The sequence below is a fragment of the Candoia aspera genome, chromosome 1, assembly GCF_035149785.1.
Source record: "Candoia aspera isolate rCanAsp1 chromosome 1, rCanAsp1.hap2, whole genome shotgun sequence".
NCBI lineage: Eukaryota > Metazoa > Chordata > Lepidosauria > Squamata > Boidae > Candoia > Candoia aspera.
Window position 1 is genome coordinate 60,629,873 of NC_086153.1, and position 20,580 is coordinate 60,650,452.

Below are 20,580 nucleotides of genomic sequence, written 5' to 3' on the forward strand. Positions count from 1 at the left end.
TTGAGAGACAGTTATGAAATTTATATTGTATGAGGAGGAGAAAAGAGTTGCACAACCATCCCTATTTTTATAATCTATGGCTCTTGGATATTCTGTATAAGGAAATAGACTTGGATCTCGAGTCAGTTTCCTATTTAGGGCCCTCCCAGCCAGAGAATGTGGCCTTCTATCACACTCTAATTCAGATGAATCTTCAGCAAAAACTCCATCTCCTCAACTTCACAGACATTTGAAACAGTAAAATTAAAACAGTAAAATTCTATAGCTCAGAAAACTTCTTCAAAGTACATGAAGTTAACCATGGCATAGATGCTAGTTACATATATAAAAATTCAGTATGTTTAATAGGGAAAAGCAAATTATATATAATCTTGGATTACTTGAGAAGAGTCTCTCAAACTCACATTTATCAAAGAATATGAGAAAAAAATGATAAAATTAACAGTGCAATGGTTTTTTTTAATCAACTTAGTTTTATATTCTACAGTATTGTCTTCCTGGAAGCTTAAGTTGTGTTATGCTATACCTGTACAAGTTTAAGATTCCAAGGAGGATGATTAATCAGTCCTGCCTCTTCAACCTGATTTGCCACTGCTGCTTGAAGTTCAACATAAGTATTACTATCCAGTACCAGCCCAGGAAAGAGATCATTGATAAGGCTAAGAAACAAGGGCTCATCTTCATCTACCTGGATAAAAAAAAACAACATGTTTTTAAATACAATTATATGACTTTTGTGGGGGGAGTAGCAATGGAATATTAAATATATATATTATGAGTTTGGGAAAGTGGAGACCAATCCAGATAAAATTTATGAAGGACAGTAAATTGTTGGACTACTGTAATTTACTGCATAAGTTCCAACAATCTGATTCCATTGAATTCAGTGGGGTTTAAATATTATTACTTTATATATAATTTGCTTAATTTATTGTATACAAATCAAGTAACTATATATATGCACAACAGAGTATGCAGTCAGACTGAGAACCACCTACTTCTAGAGAAGAATACAAGAGACTTACTAAATCATTTTCATGATTATTCTAGCAATGGGAAGCTTAAACAGCTTCCAATGTATTCATAGCTTTCACATTTCATATTACACTGAGAGAATACTTTAAATTATATTTTACTGTCTATATTTCTTCTTTTACCAAAATTAGCTGCTGGCTTCCCTGATCAAAATTAAAATTATGGCCCCATCCAGAGTGAGGGGCTAGCTGTTTCCTTGCTGAAAATCACCCTTCAACATTTGACCTGAAGATGTATGCTATCATTCTAAATTTTGTTAATTAACTTAAAAGAGGACAGTGCTCACATTTATTATTCAGTGGAATAATTGGGTTGGAAATAATGGCAGTTGTTATAAAAAGAATTTCAGAGTATCAGATTTTTTTTCATTTGAAAACACAGCTCAAAACAATACTAAAAAAGCAAAACCTTGACAAGAATGTTGCAACCACACCAATCCCAAAAACTTCAGTGGACACATTCTTACAAGTTTAGAGAGGTTCATGTCCCTTAAACCTCTCATAACAGTACTCATTTCACTGTCATCTGGTCTTGCCCTCTTCTGTGATCCAAGAGTTCTCAACACGGAAAGGATATTTCTTAACCCAAAATCATAATGAACCTAAAAAACAAAACAAAACAAAACAATGAATCAATAGGTAGTTCATGGTTTCTTTCCTCAGTAATGGCATTCACAGAATTGTGAACATTTGAAAATAGTAAAACCTACTATCTATTAGAGCTAAGTACTTCAGGACAAGCATATACACGTGCATGTATAAAAAAGTTATTTCAGGTGATTAAAGAAGTATAAACTTAATGAAGAAATAAAAGAAATATATGAAATATTATAACAGTAACATAAAACACACCCTTGAGGAGGTGTGATTCCATTAGCCTTAAAGGAGGCAGTGTGCTCCCCTCGAGAGCCATCACTGGATCCAATGATTGTGGAAAACGTTTGTCCAGTCTCCAACCTTCCCTTTTAGATATGGTACTGAGACACTACTGGTCTTGCTTGTTGATGACCTTTGGGGGAGCCGAGAAGGGAATGGTGTATCCATCATTGTGCTCCTTGATCTTTTGGCAGCTTTTGATACTGTCAGTTACAGTATATTTCTGGATTGACGGTGGGGACTGGGAGTGGGGTGCATCATATTACCATTTTTTCCTTTCTCTGTGGCTGGTTCAAACCGGCAGCCCTGCACTTATCGGGTGCTATAGAGCTCAATACAGTAGGCTTAACATCTACATGGAACTGCTGGGCGAGGTCATCTGTCAGTTCAGAGTCTGGTAATATCAATATATTGATGACACCCAAGTATACATCTTGACTCTGGGCTGTCCAAACAATGCTGTTGATGTCTTACCCAGTGTCTGGAGGTTGTGTGGATCTGGATACAGAGGAACAGACTGAGGCTCAATCCTGACAAGACTGAGTGGCTATAGATATATGGGCCCCCTGATGCTGGGGACTTTAGTCATGGATAAAATGGCACTTTCCCATTCAAACCCATTTCCAGATTGGTCTAATCTATGGGTTTCTTGGACTCACAGGTCCTGTCGAAGAACAGGTGGCAGCTGTGATGAGCGGGCCTTCACACAGATCCATCTCATGCACCAGTTGCACCTATTCCTAGATCAAGAAGTCCTTCAGGTGGTTACTTATGCCCTAGTTACCTCACAAATGGACTATTGAGGAACACTGGGGCTGTTCCTGAAAACTATTTAGAAGCTACAGCTGGTTGAGAATGCAACAGCAATGATGGACATGACACAGTATGCCCATGTGACACTACTGCTCCACAAGCTGCATTGATTGCCAGCTGGTTTTCAGGTGCAATTCAAAATGTTGGTTGGCACAAACAACCCTTTGTGGCATGGGGCCTGGCTATCTGAGAGACCATCTATCTCCGGCAGTTTTTGTCCATTTGGCAAAATCTGGCAGAGGAGATGAACTCCAGGTCCCTTTGATCAAACAACGTCATCTATTGGGACCTCAGAAGCATGCTTTCTCTGTCATGGCACCTGCCCTCTGGAACAGCATTCCTCTGAAGATTCATTGTTCAGGAAGGCATTAAAAACCTGGTTGTTCTCCAGGTCTTGCAGTAGAATCGTGTTGAGTTCCTGTGGGATTTTGTATTTTTTTGTATGGTGTTCCCACTTCCCACCCCAAATAAATCACCTGTTTCTTCATTTCATTGTTTCTTGCTTTTAAAGTGCAAACTGCCCAGAGTTATTGGGAGTTGAGCCATCTCTAAGTAATGTAAATGAATAAACTCAACCTAGATCAGAATATCAAATACAATATTTGAAATAACATACTTTTTACAAAATTGTGGCAGGTTTAAAAATCTAGCTAATTTTACTGATTAACAGCAGATCTGAATAAAATTCTTTAGCACTCATTTCAAAACAGTTAATGTCTAAGATACATACGTGAGATTTCTATAAAAATTGGAGTAACCTGTCTCTTGTGTTTAATAATCTAGCTGATTGTAATAGAGGGTCTGTAACCTGCACCCTGCCCAGACCATGTTAAGGTTTAGTCCTACTCAAGTATAAACATTTCTTCAAACAGCCCAGTCCCAAATTATTTCAGGGTTTAAAGATAACTACAATCATTTTAAATTGGGACTGGTAGTGCACTAGCATCTACTGTACTGTACAGAATAGCCTTTATATACTCTGATCAGTAAGAACAGTCCTGTTAAGCTAGGGCAGCTGGTCATCTACGCCAGCCTTTATGTGACACTAGCTGACCAGCTGCACTCAGCAACCTTACAGACATGGATAGGAAAGAAATAGCCCATCTTCCCTCTTACTCCCTAACATCTACTCTGCAAGGCAGTCTACTCATGATTCCAGAGCCAGCAATCAGCCATGAGGCCCATTATCCATTGATAGCTCAGTCCTCTATTAAACTGTCCAGTCTCCATTTAAAGTGGTGTCTGTCATATGTGGCAGTGATGAATTCTATCATTTCACTATGCATTGTGTAAATAAGCACTTCCTTCTATCAATCCTGAATTTCCCAATAATTAGTTTTAAAGGATGACCCCCAAGTTTTAATATCTTGAGAGAAAGAGAAAAAAGTTACCTTTATCCACATTTTGCATACTGTCCATGATTTTATTACTTGTATCATGACTCCACTTCATGTTTAAAAGCCCCAGACTCTAATACAATCTCATACCTTGTTGCTATTAATTTTAAACAGTATCACAAATACATGGTATTTCAAATAGTAAACCTTGATCTATCACTTGCATTAGTAGCTTCTGAAGTTACACAGTGGTTATGGTTTTGGAAGAATCAGCTATGGTTCCTAAGTCAGTGAATTCTTTTTTTATAAGGAGTTGAGTTAATGAAATTGATATTTATTATATATACAACCTCTGAAACTATAAGCTTGAATATCCTCTCCTGGTAAGCCAATGGAAGTTTGCTTTAAACAACATGGCATTAGCTTCTTACAATCTTAAAATAAGACTAATAAACAAAGGAATGTCTTAATGTATACTGGATATTTCAGAGAAAATTTAGTAAAAATTGATTGCAGTTGCCTTGCTGTTACAGATGTTCAGGATTTGATAGTAACTCTTTTGATTTGATAATTACTCTTTTGGTTTGGATTCATCCTCTTATTACATTTTGGGCCCACATCAACAGGACCATTAATATGATTTTGGATCAATTCCTGTGTATGAGATACATGTTTACAGGCGTCACCAGCAGCCAGAGATTTTGTGTAGAAAATGAGTGGGGTTTGTGTCACAACATCATATCACATGTTTTGTCATTTGCCCCCATTGTCCTCCCTCTGGAGATGCCTATATTTATTTATTTATTTATTTTATGATACTTGTATGCTGCTACCTTTATCAGATTCTGGACAGTTCACAGCATTTTGGGAGCTATAGCCCCAGGATTACAATCTACCAAGTTATCAGGAACTGGGACTTTTCCAGGGATGGGATGGTAGCTCTAAGAATAGAGGAAGGAAGGAAGGAGAAGGAGGAAGTGGAAGGAGAAATCTGCATTTTATTTTCAGCCATGCATTGTTGATAATGTCTTCAACATTTTAATTAGTTTTTAGTTTGTCTTCTTTTTTAAGGGAGGGATAAGTAAGAAGATTTTTGAGCCCAGGCCTCTTCCTAGTTTTTTTTCTTTTGATTAGTATTAAGTTTGAAGTTAAGCTATTTCATTAATGCTATTATTTGTATGTCTACTTTCCTTTGGTTACTTCAGCACAATAACATTATTTTTTTAAAAAAAGAAAGCTTGATCTATCTCTTGGAGAAAGTCTGCATGGTACAGCTGTGATAACTAGAAAATACTGCTGAGGTTTCAATGTCATGATACACTTTCATGAAAATAAACTGATACTACGGAAAGTAACTGAGTTAGTTTCAGGGCCATTTCAATGAAGAGAGAAAAATAAAGGGGTGTGTGTGTGTATTAGCAGATCTGCTGAGATAACTGTTTCTATCTGCAGATGAAATGAAAATTGTCACAAGGGTACTGTAACTTTCAGTCTGAACAAAAAATTTTCATAAAGAAGAAATTGCAATGCCATGTGTTGCTTTCAGATGCTACAACAGGTGTCCCCATTCTCAAAATTATAACTATTGTTTAATATTTTTCTGGTGATTCATCCTAAAATACATAAAGAATAACTATTGGTATGGAATAGCTTGTTATGAGCCTTGAATGTGCAGTACAGAGACATGCACAATGTATGCACTGCCAATCATTATTGCATCATATTGCATCAGGAGCATGTACTCTTACAACATAATACCTCATCCCAACACAACACAACAGGTTTCAAAAAATTGTTTACAAAAGAAAAAGAATAAAAGTTGATCTATAACCTGGATCTTGGGGATTATCAGTTATCATCACCATGATAAAGGGGGACTTATAAGGGAGTTAGCCCACACCCAACACATCATTCTCTTCATAGCAATAGGCCACAGTCGATTAGGAAAGGCCCTGATAAGGTTTCCAAGTTAGGTTTGCACATTTATTTTTATTATTTATTATTTATTTCATTATTATATTTATTATTTATGAAGCTCCTTTCTGTTAGCTATGACCACCTTTTGTCCATGGCTACCAAGGGAACCAAGTATTACCTGTTTGGTAAGCTGTTCTTCGCACAGCTTATACAGAACAAAGAATTTCTGAGCCAAAATGACATTTTCAATAAAGCCACAGCTTGCAAGTTTCACTCTCATGATGATCTGAAATGGAACCATACAGATTAAAGAAATTAATCAACATTAGAAAAAAAAGAAAATAACCCAGGCTGGGATATAAAAGGGGATATAGGGTCTTTGGGATACAAAAGTGATGCCCTACAAATTAAAATCATACTGCACAACAATATGACATAGTAGTAATAGTACCTGTCGATCTGGAACCATCATTGCAACTGTTCTAAATTGAATTTTCAAGTTTTCTGGTAATTCCTGCCGCCCAGCATAGCCAGGATTCTATAAATAAAAAGGCAACAATTTAAAATAATTCAAAGCAGTTGGACTAATTTTGATTATATCAACCTAACTGTAAATTAGGTCATGTTAACTATAGTGCTTTTCACTTAAAGTCTTTTCACTTAAACTTAAAGTCAGTTTGAGGGCACATGCTTGTCTTTCACGCAAAAGAGCCTGGTCTGCCTGGATTAGCTTATATGGATGACTGTGTCTAATACAGTGGGTGTCTGTGCATGTATGCGGTTGAGGGTGGGTGAAGAGATCAGGACTGGGACCATGTGGAGGGAGGGCAGCTTTAACTCCTCAGCTCCAGGGTCTTGGTATGGCCCAGCTTCTGCCAAAGGAGCTTCCAAAAACAACTTCCCTCCTGCAGCAAACAGCAGCTCTTCAAGGAGACCTCTCCTGAAGATAGGAAGTGAATGATTGGTTTCTTCTCCCCAGTCTTGATAAGCCTCCCAAGACTGTTATTTGAAAATATACAGTAGACGCATGTTAGATGTAATCATGTATTTAACATGACATGACACAAAATAGCCCAAAAGGAGCACCTTCATATTATTTTTCTGGCAGACTAGACTAGATACTAGCCTGTATCTCCCATCTGTTTCCTGACTGTGAGGGAAGAAATAGCCACCTACTTTTGTGACATCTGAAGCCTGGCACATTGGTTCCCACAGTCCCAAGCTTTATTATAGGCACCAAGAAATGTTCCTGGAAAATAACAGCCTGAACATGTAGTTCCACTCACACTTTTTGTTTTCGTATGAGTGAAGACAGGAATGCCTCCCACTATGGAACCGCTATTCTATACATTTGGAAAGATTATTGCCACATCACAAGAATTCAGAGAGGCACACCAACAGTCTTATCTGCACAGAAGAACTTCTCAGTACATGCAAATATCATGACCCATGGGCAATAAGTGGAAATCTTATTGTCTTCACTGGCACATCCACTTAATGTAAACATTGCTGCCTTTTTGGCAACAATTTTGCCTAACTCTTAAAATGAAGCCATTGTTAGTCCAGATGTAACATCTGACTGTCACACAGAAATGGTTGCTGGTTATGTGCCAACAGCCACTTCCTCCATTAAAGCAAATTTCCCACTCCTAAACTTCAGTGCACTGAAGTATTTATCTGCACAAATTGTTAACTGGGTTTTTATTTTATTTTATTTATTTATTTATTTATTAATCAAATTTATCACCGCCCATCTCCCAAAAGGGACTCTGGGCAGTTTACAATAAAACATAAATAAAAATATAAAACTGTAAACACTATAATACATAATACAATAAATATAATAAAAACCTTGATGGCTGGAAGTTATGACTTGCAGGCAGAACTGGGTCCTTCTAAGAAACTAACCAACCCCAGAAATGGCTACTCTCCCTCCCACCCCAGGCATAATTACAGAACCAGGTCTTTAGCTGTTTCCTAAAGTCCAGGAGGGAGGGAGCCAATCTCACTTCTGGGGGAAGGATATTCCAAAGGGCGGGTGCTATTGCAGAGAAGGCCTGCCTCCTGGATGCCGCCAGATGGAATTCTCTTGCAGATGGGGTCCGTAGCATGCCCTTTCTGCATGACGGGGTTAAAAAACTGCAGCTTGGAGTGATTTTCAGATCCCAGATTAAGTTTGACTGCAGTTACCAGTCAATTACTTGACTATGGCTCATGGGAAGGCTCAAAAGTGAAAATGTTTATTTCTAAAGCTGGTTCTTAATTCGTGAAAAACAGTTAACAGGGATCCCCCACTGCATGTGCACTGTCTCTCTCATTCTAGATGGACAATAAACCAAGTGTTATGTCCTAACAGTCAGGAATCACGCTGAGATGAGGAGTAGGTCTCTAGTGTTTATTACTGCTACATAAGACAGAAAATCCTAACAAACTGAAGAAGTGTGGGAAAAACCCAGACAGATAAACCCCAAAAGTTAAGGCGGGTCTGATCTGTGTCTCTTTGAATGGCTGCTTAACTCCTCAGTACTACGCATGCGTTTTCCCCCCTGGATAGGGGCCCCCTCCTGCTCGCCATCAGTACTCATGACATGTTATTTGTAAAAATCCAAATACAACACATACAAGATACATTGGGGGAATGGAAATAATTTTTAACAGACCCTGAGCAGACATCATCTTGCCAGAACATAAACAATGTCCTCCCTGAATGAAAGTATTAGATTTCGATAACTCATCCACGGAGAGAATTTTAAAAACAAATGGCCACAAATGGCCCTTATTTGTTTAAATATTTGTATTTTATATGAAGACCTGGCTCTCTGGAGAAGACTCTAGTGCTGGGAAAGGTGGAAGGAAGGAGAAGAAGAGGACGACCAACAGCAAGGAGGGTAGACTCAGTTACAGGGGCGCTGGGGGCACTGTTGGAAGAACTGAAGGACCAGGTTAGGGACAAATCATCATGGAGAAAATCTATCTAAGTGGTCGCTAAGAGTGAACAGTGACTTGATGGCATGTAATCAGTCATTCAGTTTTATTTGGGAAAAAAATAGTGATAAGATATGTAATAGCTAAAAATTTAATAGCTTATAAATATATTGCTAGGACAGGCAAAGTAAATAATGAGACTCGTAACTTATTTTCAAGTAAGTTGTATAACAAATGTATGATTGGTTTTCTCTCATCAATAATTAAAAAGAACCACTGTACTCTTATCACAATAAATTTACCATTGTCAGAAAAATTCCAAACTCAGGGTTTAAATCAACCACATCTCCATCAGAAAATATGAACTGCTTTTTCCTTTCTTTTCTTGCTGTCAAAATGATATAAATTTGTTGAGCTGCTACTGACAACACCGGTAATTCAATTCTGTTAAATTCATCAAAGCATCCCCAGGAGCCAGATTGTGCAAGACCTAAAACAGGAAATGATTTTTTTTTAAAATGGATTACAACTTTCCTGTAATTAATGTTTTCATGTTCTTACCATATTGGTATCTCTTTTCCTAGAACCATACCCAGAAAGAAATATGAAGTGTGTGAACCAGGACACTATATTGATATTATAAAAAAGAAAACCATCTGGTAGTGTCACCCACTAGTAGCATAAATGTTGGATGCCATTCTATAGTGTTTGGAAGCATACTACTAAATCAAGCATACTACTGCGCACAGAACATACCACAAACATTGAAAAACGTCTGAAAAAGATGTAAGGGGGGAGATCTATGAACAGATTCTGTACTAGCCCCATTCAGAGCTGCAGTGAGCAATGTTTCCCTCTTTAAGTTATGCTGGTGACTTGTAAAAAACCTGTTTCTGCATTTAAAGTACAACTATCTAGAGCAGGGAGCTTATGTCTAAATCATTTCCACGTTAGCTGGAACCTAACAATATAGGATTACAGCTCACATAGAAACAACTTGAATAGAGTTAGATTCCCTGCTGAAATGATGGCTGAAAGCGAAGAGGAACTGAGGAGCCTTATGATGAAGGTGAAAGAAGAAAGTGCAAAAGCTGGCTTGCAGCTAAACCTCAAAAAAACCAAGATTATGGCAACCAGCTTGATTGATAACTGGCAAATAGAGGGAGAAAATGTAGAAGTGGTGAAAGACTTGGTATTTCTAGGTGTGAAGATTACTGCAGATGCTGACTGCAGTCAGGAAATCAGAAGACACTTAATCCTTGGGAGAAGAGCAATGACAAATCTCGATAAAATAGTTAAGAGCAGAGACATCACACTGACAACAAAGGCCCGCATAGTTAAAGCAATGGTGTTCCCCGTAGTAACATATGGCTGCAAGAGCTGGACCATAAGGAAGGCTGAGAGCAGGAAGATCGATGCTTTTGAACTGTGGTGTTGGAGGAAAATTCTGAGAGTGCCTTGGACTGCCAGAAGATCAAACCAGTCCATCCTCCAGGAAATAAAGCCAGACTGCTCACTTGAGGGAATGATATTAAAGGCAAAACTGAAATACTTTGGCCACATAATGAGAAGACAGGACGCCCTGGAGAAGATGCTGATGCTAGGGAGAGTAGAAGGCAAAAGGAAGAGGGGCCGACCAAGGGCAAGATGGATGGATGATATTCTAGGGGTGACGGACTCGTTCCTGGGGGAGCTGGGGGTGTTGACGACCGACAGGAAGCTCTGGCGTGGGCTGGTCCATGAAGTCACGAAGAGTCGGAAGCGACTAAATGAATAAACAACAACAAACAACCCTGCTGAAAACTGTGCTGAAAGTGTGGACACCAGCTTACCTCTCTAGTAAAATGAGGAGAGATGAGGGACCACTGCAATACTATGACTTTAAAATTTCTGTGGATTTCAGTGGTACTGACTCACAGATGAATATATAGGATGCAGACCAGAAATTTCTGATCATGGTACTGTGTCATTTAATCAGTAAGCCTTTGTTTCTAATCTAGTCTGAAAAGCATATCTATAGAGCTTACAGTTATATAATGACTTTTTCTTAATGTTTGGTATTATAATATTCTCTTTTAAGCATGAAATACCAATTGTGGCCATTGTAAATTTGTGAACTTATCTCAATCATGATATTAACTAGAGTGTTGGAATTCTAATTATAAAAGAAGATACTGCTTATAACCATAAAGTGCAGGATCATATTCTCCCAATAGATTTTAATTTTCTGTGGCATTCAGCTGTATCTTATGTAATATGTGTGGTTACATTTCTCTGAGTCTTCCATGAAAACTACGTTTGACTCTGAATTTCTACTTTATTCCAGTATTAACAGTTTAACTTCAATTTCATTGCTCTCAGGAAAGAATTCCACATTAAGGGAAACTTAGAAATGCAGAACCTGCCTTGTATAGAGTCTAACTCCAGAGCCATTCAGCCCATGACTGTGGACCTTACATGGCAAAAACTCTCCAAGGTTTTCCCATCTTTACTTAGAAATGCCAAGGACTGAGTTTGAGACTTCCTCTTTCCAAAGCATGTGCTCCACCAATTAGGTATATTTTTCTTTTCTTTTTTTCTTTTGATAAGGCCTTAATTATCCTCTACCCTTAAAGGAGCCTCACCTAGCTCTGCCCTCAAGATCAACATATTAAGCATGAGCTAAGGAAGTCTATGCTCATAGACCTGCAGGCATGCAGGCATTCTCCAGGTTGCATATAAATGAGGCCAGGACTGTACATATAGGCTTATCCAACCCAGACAATCAAGATTGAGGATATAGGGAGAGGCTGTGCAGTCAGTGCCAGAGTTGGGAGATCAAAAGACTCTCCATTCCAATAACTTGACCATCTTGTGGTGAATACATCTGCCAAACCCGGGGTTTAAAGATTTTTCCCCTCCTTGGGAATCCCCCTCCCCTCCCCACTCCCCCTTCCTCTTCCTTCCATTGGGGAGGGCGGTATGTCACGAGTGCACTGCCATGGGGCAAAACATGGCAGCGCCCACATGACAAAAGGAAGTATTAGTCATAGGGAAAAGGAGAAGTAGTTAGTAGGACAATAGGAAGCGATAGCCTGGAAATACCTTGGAGGGACTGAGCCGGCACTCAACCATCAACACCATTGTCCCGACAACGAGCAGGGCAGAGACAGGTAGGGCGAGGTCAAGACATGCGGAGTCACAGACCCAACGGCCCGGACATGACCAATTAAGGAGTTCCGGGAAGGAGGGCGGAGCAACGGTGGGGGGGGAGGAACACTGGCGGGACAAGGTAATATATTTGAACCTGTTACAATGCTGCGCTACTCTCGGCTTTTTACCTGAACTGTACCTGTTCTGAATAAACCCAGAAACTGTTTTCGTAACTCAGCGTCTGCGAGTTATTCACGACAAGGTGATCCTTACATAAACAAGTGATGAAATATGCCTAGTGATGTTGCAGTGCAAACCCTGTGACTTACGTACTTGCATCTGATGTTGGGATGTGAGTACAAAAGACCAACATTTGTGTCATGATGCTGCAATGTACATGTCACATTTCCATCAGTTCAGTTTGTACCACCCATCTATGGGGCAATGCAGTTAATTTGCATTGAAATATGTATATTTAAAACAACTAAATGACAAGAAAAAAGTTCCTACTATACATTTCTCACTAAGGTTATCTAGAGTGATATCCTAATTGTGAACCATTAATAATTATTAGGAAAAATGTAGCATGACTGCCTGTATACAGGTGCACTATAGTAATGTTGGTTCAAATGTAAGAATAATACTCAGAATAGAGTATAATATAAATATAGAAAGATAAAGGAAACTAGTAGAAAGTCACACACAAACACACAAACACACACACAGCAGAATCTATAAAATTCCAGGCATGTTTTATCTTTGTAATAATGTTTGTGTTTCTGTTTCTTTTATATAATCCATGCTCATATATATGCTAATATTCAAGGGCTTTGTAAGCTATTATGAAAAGAGCTCTATTTCTGACCCCTTCCTGCCAGCCAAATGCATCTCAGAAAGGAGATGTTGGTGATCAGGACTGCTGCTAAGACCAATACATTATCTGATTCCTGAGGCTTTCTGTCATAATCTGCTTCTTGCTGAAGTGACCCCTGGGGTGTGTTGTGCAGCAGCTTTCCTGGATATTAGAGGGAGGTTGGCTGTGGTAGTTGTCTGACTTGAGGTGCAGCTTAAGGGCCTTCTTTCAGTAGAAGAAAGGCTGGATGACCACCTTTTACTAAACAGGAAGGCAGGGAGCAGAAGGAAGTAGTTGATTTTAATTTCTCTTTCTCTTTCACCTTTTGCTTTTAAAGGTCTTCAGCCTTAGTCTGTAGTCAATAGGAAAATATTGGCTACAGAAGTTACAGCTACTATTGATGGGTTCTCACCTCAGAGGGCAGAACAAAGTCTGTGATTGCCTGTTCTTTCTTGTCCTACAAGCTTGTCCTGTGCTGAATGAGCAGGGTTTTTTATTCTGCCTTTCTTCATACCCACCCCAACTATTGATGAGATAGAACAGACTGACTTTTTCCACTCATGCATCCATTTGCAAAGTTTCTCTTTTTTGTAATCAAACATATTCTGAAATCCTAGTTTTACTCAGAAGTCAGTAAGTTCTGAAGTTTGTGTAGGAATGTGAATATCATTTGATATTCTCATTTGTATTCATGAAAGCATGGATCTATCTATCCTAAAATTGGGTTCATCTTAGATAATATGATTCAGAGTAGCAACTACTGAATGTGCATGCAATTAATTTTATTATACATTTTCACTGTAGAATTACAGAGCTGGAAGGAGCATCTTAGGCCCTCAAGTCCAACCCCCTGCTCAGTGCAAGAATATAAATTTGGGGCAGATGGCTGCCTAGCCTCTGCATGGACATCTCTGATGAGTCCACCACATTTGAAGGTACTTTGTTCCACTGTCAAACTGTTCTTTCCTATCACTTCACTCCATTATTTTGTATCCTGCTTTCTGGAACAATGGAGACAAGGGTTTCAAATGTCTTCTGTTATGTTGTTTCAGGTATTTGAAGAGTGCTATCATCTCCCTGCCCCCTCTATTCTCTTCTCAAGGCTAAACATCCCCAGTTCTTTCACTCTGTCTCCATGTGGCTTATAGTTTCTTATGAGGATGATTTTATCAGTGAACCCACCTAGTAAGCCAAGTCTTACCTTTGAAAATTCTTCCCAATCCTCTGAAATCCATTTGATCTGAACAATTAAACACTACTACGTACTTCCCCAGTGCTTTCCCCATGTCTTTGGTTGTTTCCGTTTTACCAGTCCCTGCAGGTCCTGCTGGAGCTCCTCCCATGTTCATTCCCAAAGCTTGAGCTAATGTAATGTAGCATCTGTAAAGATACATTCAGCATCTATTTATACATGCCACAAATGATTCTTTAAACATTTTGAGTTTTGGTATTATACAAGCCCTTTAGCAAATAGCATGGAGAAGTATAGAATTCAATGCAGTTCCTTCTTTACATTATTTAGAAGCAGCGGGGAGAAAAGATTGTGCTCCAGTTTAGAACACTCAGATTCCATCAGACTGAAATATAAATAAATTATTCCCACCTGTCTGTTAAAGGGGTAATGACGAGACGATCTGTACATCCCAGAAATTCATTTTGATAAACAAAATCAACATCAGTAATAGATACCAATGTTTGATCAACATCTTCCTTAAAATAGAATCTGGACTGCTTTAACCATTCAAAATCAGTCACTGATTTTATATGCATTTTAACCTTCAAAACAGAAAAGAAGCCCGAATTACACTAGAACTGCACAGAAACATTATTTGCATGATGAATTTCAGGGATGGGATTTTTTTTTTTTTAGTTACAATTGTTACTGCCCCTCTGTTTCCTTTCCAATTAATATCACCTCAAATTAACACATTTAATGTTTGGATTTACTGTCTTTGTTAACATCTCTTTCTCACTTTTACAGTAGGCACGTTGTGTAAGTTTGCTATGCCCACCCTCCAGTCTTGCTTTTGGAAGTGAGGTCGCAATCACAGAAGTCCATCACAGAATTGCTTGCCAGTTGCCACTAGAGGTTTCTGAGAAATATCAGCTAAAATACAGAGATTATCCAATTTTGTCAAACTATTCTATGTTTAGAACTAGAATAGTGCGTGGGTGGTGGTGGTGGTGGCCACTTTGGATAATATCACTCCTGATTATGGAGAACCAAGGCTTTCCTGGAAAGTTGGAGGGTTCTGAAATCTGCCAGATGACTGGGATCCTTCATGAGTCTCTATACAGGAGATTGATAAATTTTATATGTTATAGATACATTATATATGTTAGCATTTTGTAAGGCTTTGAAAAGCTGGCTGTTCCCTCAGGCAGTTTGGCTGGGAGGTTGAACAAAATCTGCTGGCTAGTTTTTATTGTTATTTTTTCTATTGTAGTTGGAATGATTTCTGCAACCTTGGACAATTGTTATTTGGATTATTGATTCCTAGTGTTGGTTTTAGTCCTTATACACTGCCCAGAGTAATTGCTATGAAAGGAGTAGCCATATAAATCATATAAGTACCATGCTGCATAGGATTGGTGTGAAATGCTTAATATTTAAAGTTTAAAAAGTTAACCTCTGCAAGTGGGCTCAAGTAGGATTGGCACCATAGTAGGCGGAGAAAGAATTACACTTTGCCCATTTCACAGCCCCAAATAAATTTTCCCCTTTAATGCCTATTAACTACTGAAGAACAGCTCCCACTTGGGGAGACATTAATCCTCTCCTCTGGTACTAAAATCCTCCCTTGGGTATTAAAAACTGTACTTACTCTTGGCTTATATTATATCCAGTGTGGCCTTAGTTATTCTAGATTCCTAATTGTCATGAGGTGTAAAATGTAGCCATAAAAATACTCCAAAAGTATAGGAGGGTACAATTCTCTCACTCAGTCCCCAATGCCGACTCCCAGCCTGATGCCCTGCACATACCATTTGGCGATTATACCCAAGAACAGTACCAGATGTGTAACATATTTTGAACAATTTTACATGTACATTAACATTTCAAGCATTAATATTTCCATATTACCAGGTCATCAAAGATGTCACGCTGATGTACATGAATGGTGATAAGGGTTTCAAATTTCACTCGGTCAAACTTGGAAAGATCATGAGTAGTTTGGCTAATAAGTGTATTTAGAATATCCAGAAATTTCTGATTGGTCACTGACATAATTTTCCGATCATCTTTTGCATTAGTCAATGCTTCTTCTGAATCATGGGTCCATAGCATCTGAATTCCCAGCAATCCTACCTATAATTTAAATAAGTTATAGTTCATTCCAATGGATAAAAAATACTTCAAAAACTCCAAGTTTTAAACTCTACAGTAATTTAGAGTAATTGACTGGAACAACTAATAAATGGGGTTTGACTATGGATTTTGCCTTCTAAGCAGGATGTAAATCAGAACATTTCAGGGGTGCTGTTTCCTGTCATCACATTCACCTACGGATGCTTTCAACGATGTTCAAAATAAAACCTGAACATTCTTTTGCTGATTGCCACAGAGATAATGAATAAGGAGCACTCCAAGGGAAAGGCCTGAGGAAGCAAGTTTGGAAGCTTAATAGAGAGTTTCTGTGAGGAGGTTTCAGCCTTTCAGCACACTTGCCAATGTGGGTAACATATGTTTAACAAACCTAAACGGTTCTTACTTCATCTCCTTTGGATGTGATGATAACGTAGAGAAAGAAGTTTGAGGCACTTGGGGATTTCATTTTGTCTGAGAACCTCTGAAATCCTGGGGGCACTTTCTAGCCTCCCTCTTTTAAAACAGACCACATAGGTATATAACTAAAGCAGCCACTGCATGTCACATTGCATGATTCCTGCTACATAATAAGTATATTTTCTTCCCTCTTCCTTCACCCCTTTTACCTTTTCCAAAATTATTACTGTTGCATCACTTTTTATTCATATTTATTTTATACAAAGCATTGGCTAGCCCCTATCTAAATCAATAAATAGAAGTGGGCTCAAATGTGTTAGCATTAAGCAGTTGTTAAGTCCACTCAAAAACAAATGGATATGCCCATTACTAATTACTTGCTGAATTTATAGTCAGTTACAGTTTACAGAATTATGTACATCTGTGCAAGCCTTTTGTTTACTTTTGACATGCAAGTCCAGCCTCCTTTTCTAATGTGCCTGTGTCTGAGCAACAGCTACTTTTCAAACTTCTCACCTGTGCTGGGAAATGATAAAGGAAATTCAGCAGTTGGTACCCTGGATCACTAATTTGGTAAAATGCAGCCCGAATTACACAGTGTAATGAAGACTGCTGCATTTTCAATAGGTCCATCAGCCAGAGCTCTACTGGTCCTTTTGCATTCACTGGGGTGTCCAACTGAAATAATAATAATAATAATTTACTGCTTTACATTGTGCTTAGGAATGGAGAATTTGAGTATTTTGATGCATCCACAAAGTTTGTGCCACCCGATCCAGGAAGGATGACAAATCAAGTTGGAGCCCTTGTCAGTTAGAGAAGGACTGCCCAGAAAACAAGAGAGCCAAATTAAAGTGGAGGCTCCAGTAACCTGGGAAGACCAAAACCCACTGAATGACAGATACATAAATAAAAAGAAGATGCTCCTTGGATAAAGATAAGTATCCAAATCTGAATATTCTCTGAATATGGGTAAAATATTACAAAGAATTTCTGTCTTCTATAATACTGGAAGTCTTTTTGATGGTGAATACAATTACACTCTTTCCAGAAGAAAAAAGAACAAGGAAAAATAAGTTGACTTGTCAGAAGAAAAGAGACAAGATAAAAGGTTTTACTCAAGTACTGAAAAAATATGTAGGGCCAGGGAAAGTGATTTAAAAAGGGATAATTGTTCATTTTAGGACTACCATATCTAGACTCCCAATCCTCCAGTTTTTGCCATTTTCTCTGTTCCTTTGTCAATTCAATTCAATTCAATTCAATTCAATTCAATTCAATTCAATAGACTCATTATGGCTGCCCACCCCAGATGACTCTGTTGTCACCTGGCATCCAGTTTTGGAGCCACCTTATGCTATACCTAGTGAAATTTGCCTGCCCTGTCTGTCTTTTCAAAGGCTGAAATTCTATGTAGGATTACATGGGGTAAATGTCACTGAAAACTGTGGGACTCTCTGCAGAGCAAATACATAGAGTTAATTCACATACAACACATATATGATACTACCCATTATGGCTTAGTGCTATGTGCATATCAGACCATAACACATTCAACAAATGTGGTTATATTTATTCAATGAAATATGTTTTTTTTAAGTCCTGGCTTGGTGTTAAGTATGTATACAGCCACAGAGAAATGCACAATAGATAAAAGATTAAAAGCAAGAAGATTGCTTTCCTTTAATGACTGAGACTTCCACTCTATCTGATTCTTTCCTGTTCTGATGCTCTCCAGATGTGTTGTACTACAATTCCCAGAATTCCTAGGGAACATTATGAAAGTTGTAATCTAACACGTCTGGAAGATACCACATTGTGGAAGATTTGCTTATTTCTTTCAAACAGCAGGAACTTCATAAATCAATAGTTTATTGAAGAATAACTAAAGTAGTGTTATAATTTTAGATATATACATTGTCAGTTGGAGTATCTGAGCATACTACCTCTCACTGTTATTTATGGATTAGTAAGACAAGGTCGTCTCAAAGCTTCATATTAATTAAAGCAGTATTTCTTAAAGTGTGGTCCTAGGAACCCTGGGGCTCCCCAGGGCCCTCTCAGGGCTCCACAAAATCAAAAATATTTGCCACCCTATGTTGAAAAATAATACAATATTAAAATTCCATCAACAATTGTGAGTGACAGCGAATGTGTCAAATTTAATTTTTAATATGGTAAACATAGATATATATAACCCATTCAAAGCTCTTTTGGGGTCTTCCATAATTTTTAAAAGTGGGAAGGGGTCCTAAGAGAAAAAAAGTTTAAGAAACACTGCATTAAAGGATATGAGTGTTGAAGTTTAATTAACATACAATAGATAACATGTAACAAAAACTTTGAATATTACAATTCTACTCCATACCACCTGAATGACAGTCATTAAAACATAATCAAATCACTTTAAAAGATATTTACATTCTAGATTTTCAATAAAATTCTAATCATGCTTTGGCAAATCTTGGAGTAGGAAGGGGATTATTTATAACTAAGATAATTTAAAAAGATAATTTTTGTTTTATATTGCTTTGTGCAAAACAGAATGACTTCCTTTTTAATTCAGGAGATTTTGGAGCATAAAATAACTGATTTTTAAAAAATTAAAATTATAGTAATTTAACAATGTAAAATGTTACAGGAATCTTTTCTCCTTCTCTTGATATAACTGCCATAATGCGATCATAATCCTTTGGGTGAAATTCCACTTCATTTATATTGTCAGATAAACCAGGCAGATGTGGCTGAAAGAAAAATAAGACCAATTAAAACAATATAATTATCATTTAAATCAGTCATTTTCATAAGTAAGATCACATTTTAAAGGAAATAATGTAGAACTGAAGAACCATAAGACAAGCAGAAGATACAGATAACTGTATTCCTACACAATTCAACATTCACTGAGGTTCTATCATGTGATAAATGGTTATCCATCCATATATGAGAAAAAGTATATATAACACTTGTGGTCTACCTGAATTGTGTGAGAATCGCTAGCCTGTCCAAGTATCTCCAGAAGAGCAGGATCAGAGATAAAAAAGAACCTAGGAAACAGCAATCTTTTTTTTTCCAAATACCTTTAGTAAAAAAAAGAAGTGTGTTTCAGAAAAACATTCATTCATTCCCCTGTTTTCTTAACATGTGTTTTATCAGCCAAGACTGAAGTCCTATGTACAATTACTTTGGACGTTCAGCTGACTTTCTACAGAATCTCCTTTATTTACCTATGTAAATATGTTAACAGCACCATGTATCAGAGAGGAATAACTTGCAGCCCATCAGGTGTTCCTGGATTGCAGTTCCCATCATCATTTTCCCCTAGCCATGCTTGCTAACATTAAAATAATTGTTTATCAAAATAGCATCAATCCCTTATAGAGCTATCTAGAGCCACCATTAGAAGTCCAACTTCCAAGTTCAATACAGCTTCCCCTCGAACAAATGTGTACAGGATTGTGCCTTTAAACTTTATAGCACCACACAGTTCTTTCTATTTTCATTATAACAAACCAAGATAATTGGTGGAATAATTCTGAAAACAAATTATTCAAGTTCCGGAATTATTCAACTATGTGAAGCTGCCACTGAACTCCAAGAGTCAATGTCCTTCTTGATCTAGCTAGGCTCCTTAGTTCAAATTTCTTTATTGGTTTTTTTTCTTGTAATCCTCAAATCAACTTTCTTTTATCAGTTCTGTGTGAAGTGGTGCTGTTATAACTGGACCTCTGCTTCATTTTGCTTCAGCATCTTCACAGCATAATTTGTACCAGAAAATCAAATATAACTTTAAAATGTAGTGCAGATGAGTGGAACCCTGAATTTTGGGGATAATCTAAGGCTATTTTATTCTTTTTATCCTCTTCAAGTACCATCAGTGAATTAAATATAACAATATGCAAAACTACTACTCTATAAACTACTACTTTATAGAGATAAATGTAACAATATTCTTTCGTTTTGCAA

General features: G+C 37.7%; 1 protein-coding gene across 1 annotated transcript in view; it reads right to left on the reverse strand.

Annotated features, from left to right (window-relative positions):
- DNAH8 (dynein axonemal heavy chain 8) overlaps positions 1–20,580 on the reverse strand; it is a 167,049-nt gene that overhangs the window by 76,461 nt on the left and 70,008 nt on the right. Inside the window, exons 36-46 of the mRNA XM_063290292.1 lie at positions 19,592–19,694; positions 19,254–19,358; positions 17,131–17,292; positions 15,973–16,197; positions 14,491–14,663; positions 14,089–14,267; positions 9,205–9,392; positions 6,429–6,515; positions 6,156–6,263; positions 1,502–1,636; positions 527–688 (exon numbers count right to left, since the gene is read on the reverse strand). Of these exons, the coding sequence (XP_063146362.1) occupies positions 527–688; positions 1,502–1,636; positions 6,156–6,263; positions 6,429–6,515; positions 9,205–9,392; positions 14,089–14,267; positions 14,491–14,663; positions 15,973–16,197; positions 17,131–17,292; positions 19,254–19,358; positions 19,592–19,694 (1,627 nt within the window). The remainder of the gene's footprint in view (positions 1–526; positions 689–1,501; positions 1,637–6,155; positions 6,264–6,428; positions 6,516–9,204; positions 9,393–14,088; positions 14,268–14,490; positions 14,664–15,972; positions 16,198–17,130; positions 17,293–19,253; positions 19,359–19,591; positions 19,695–20,580) is intronic.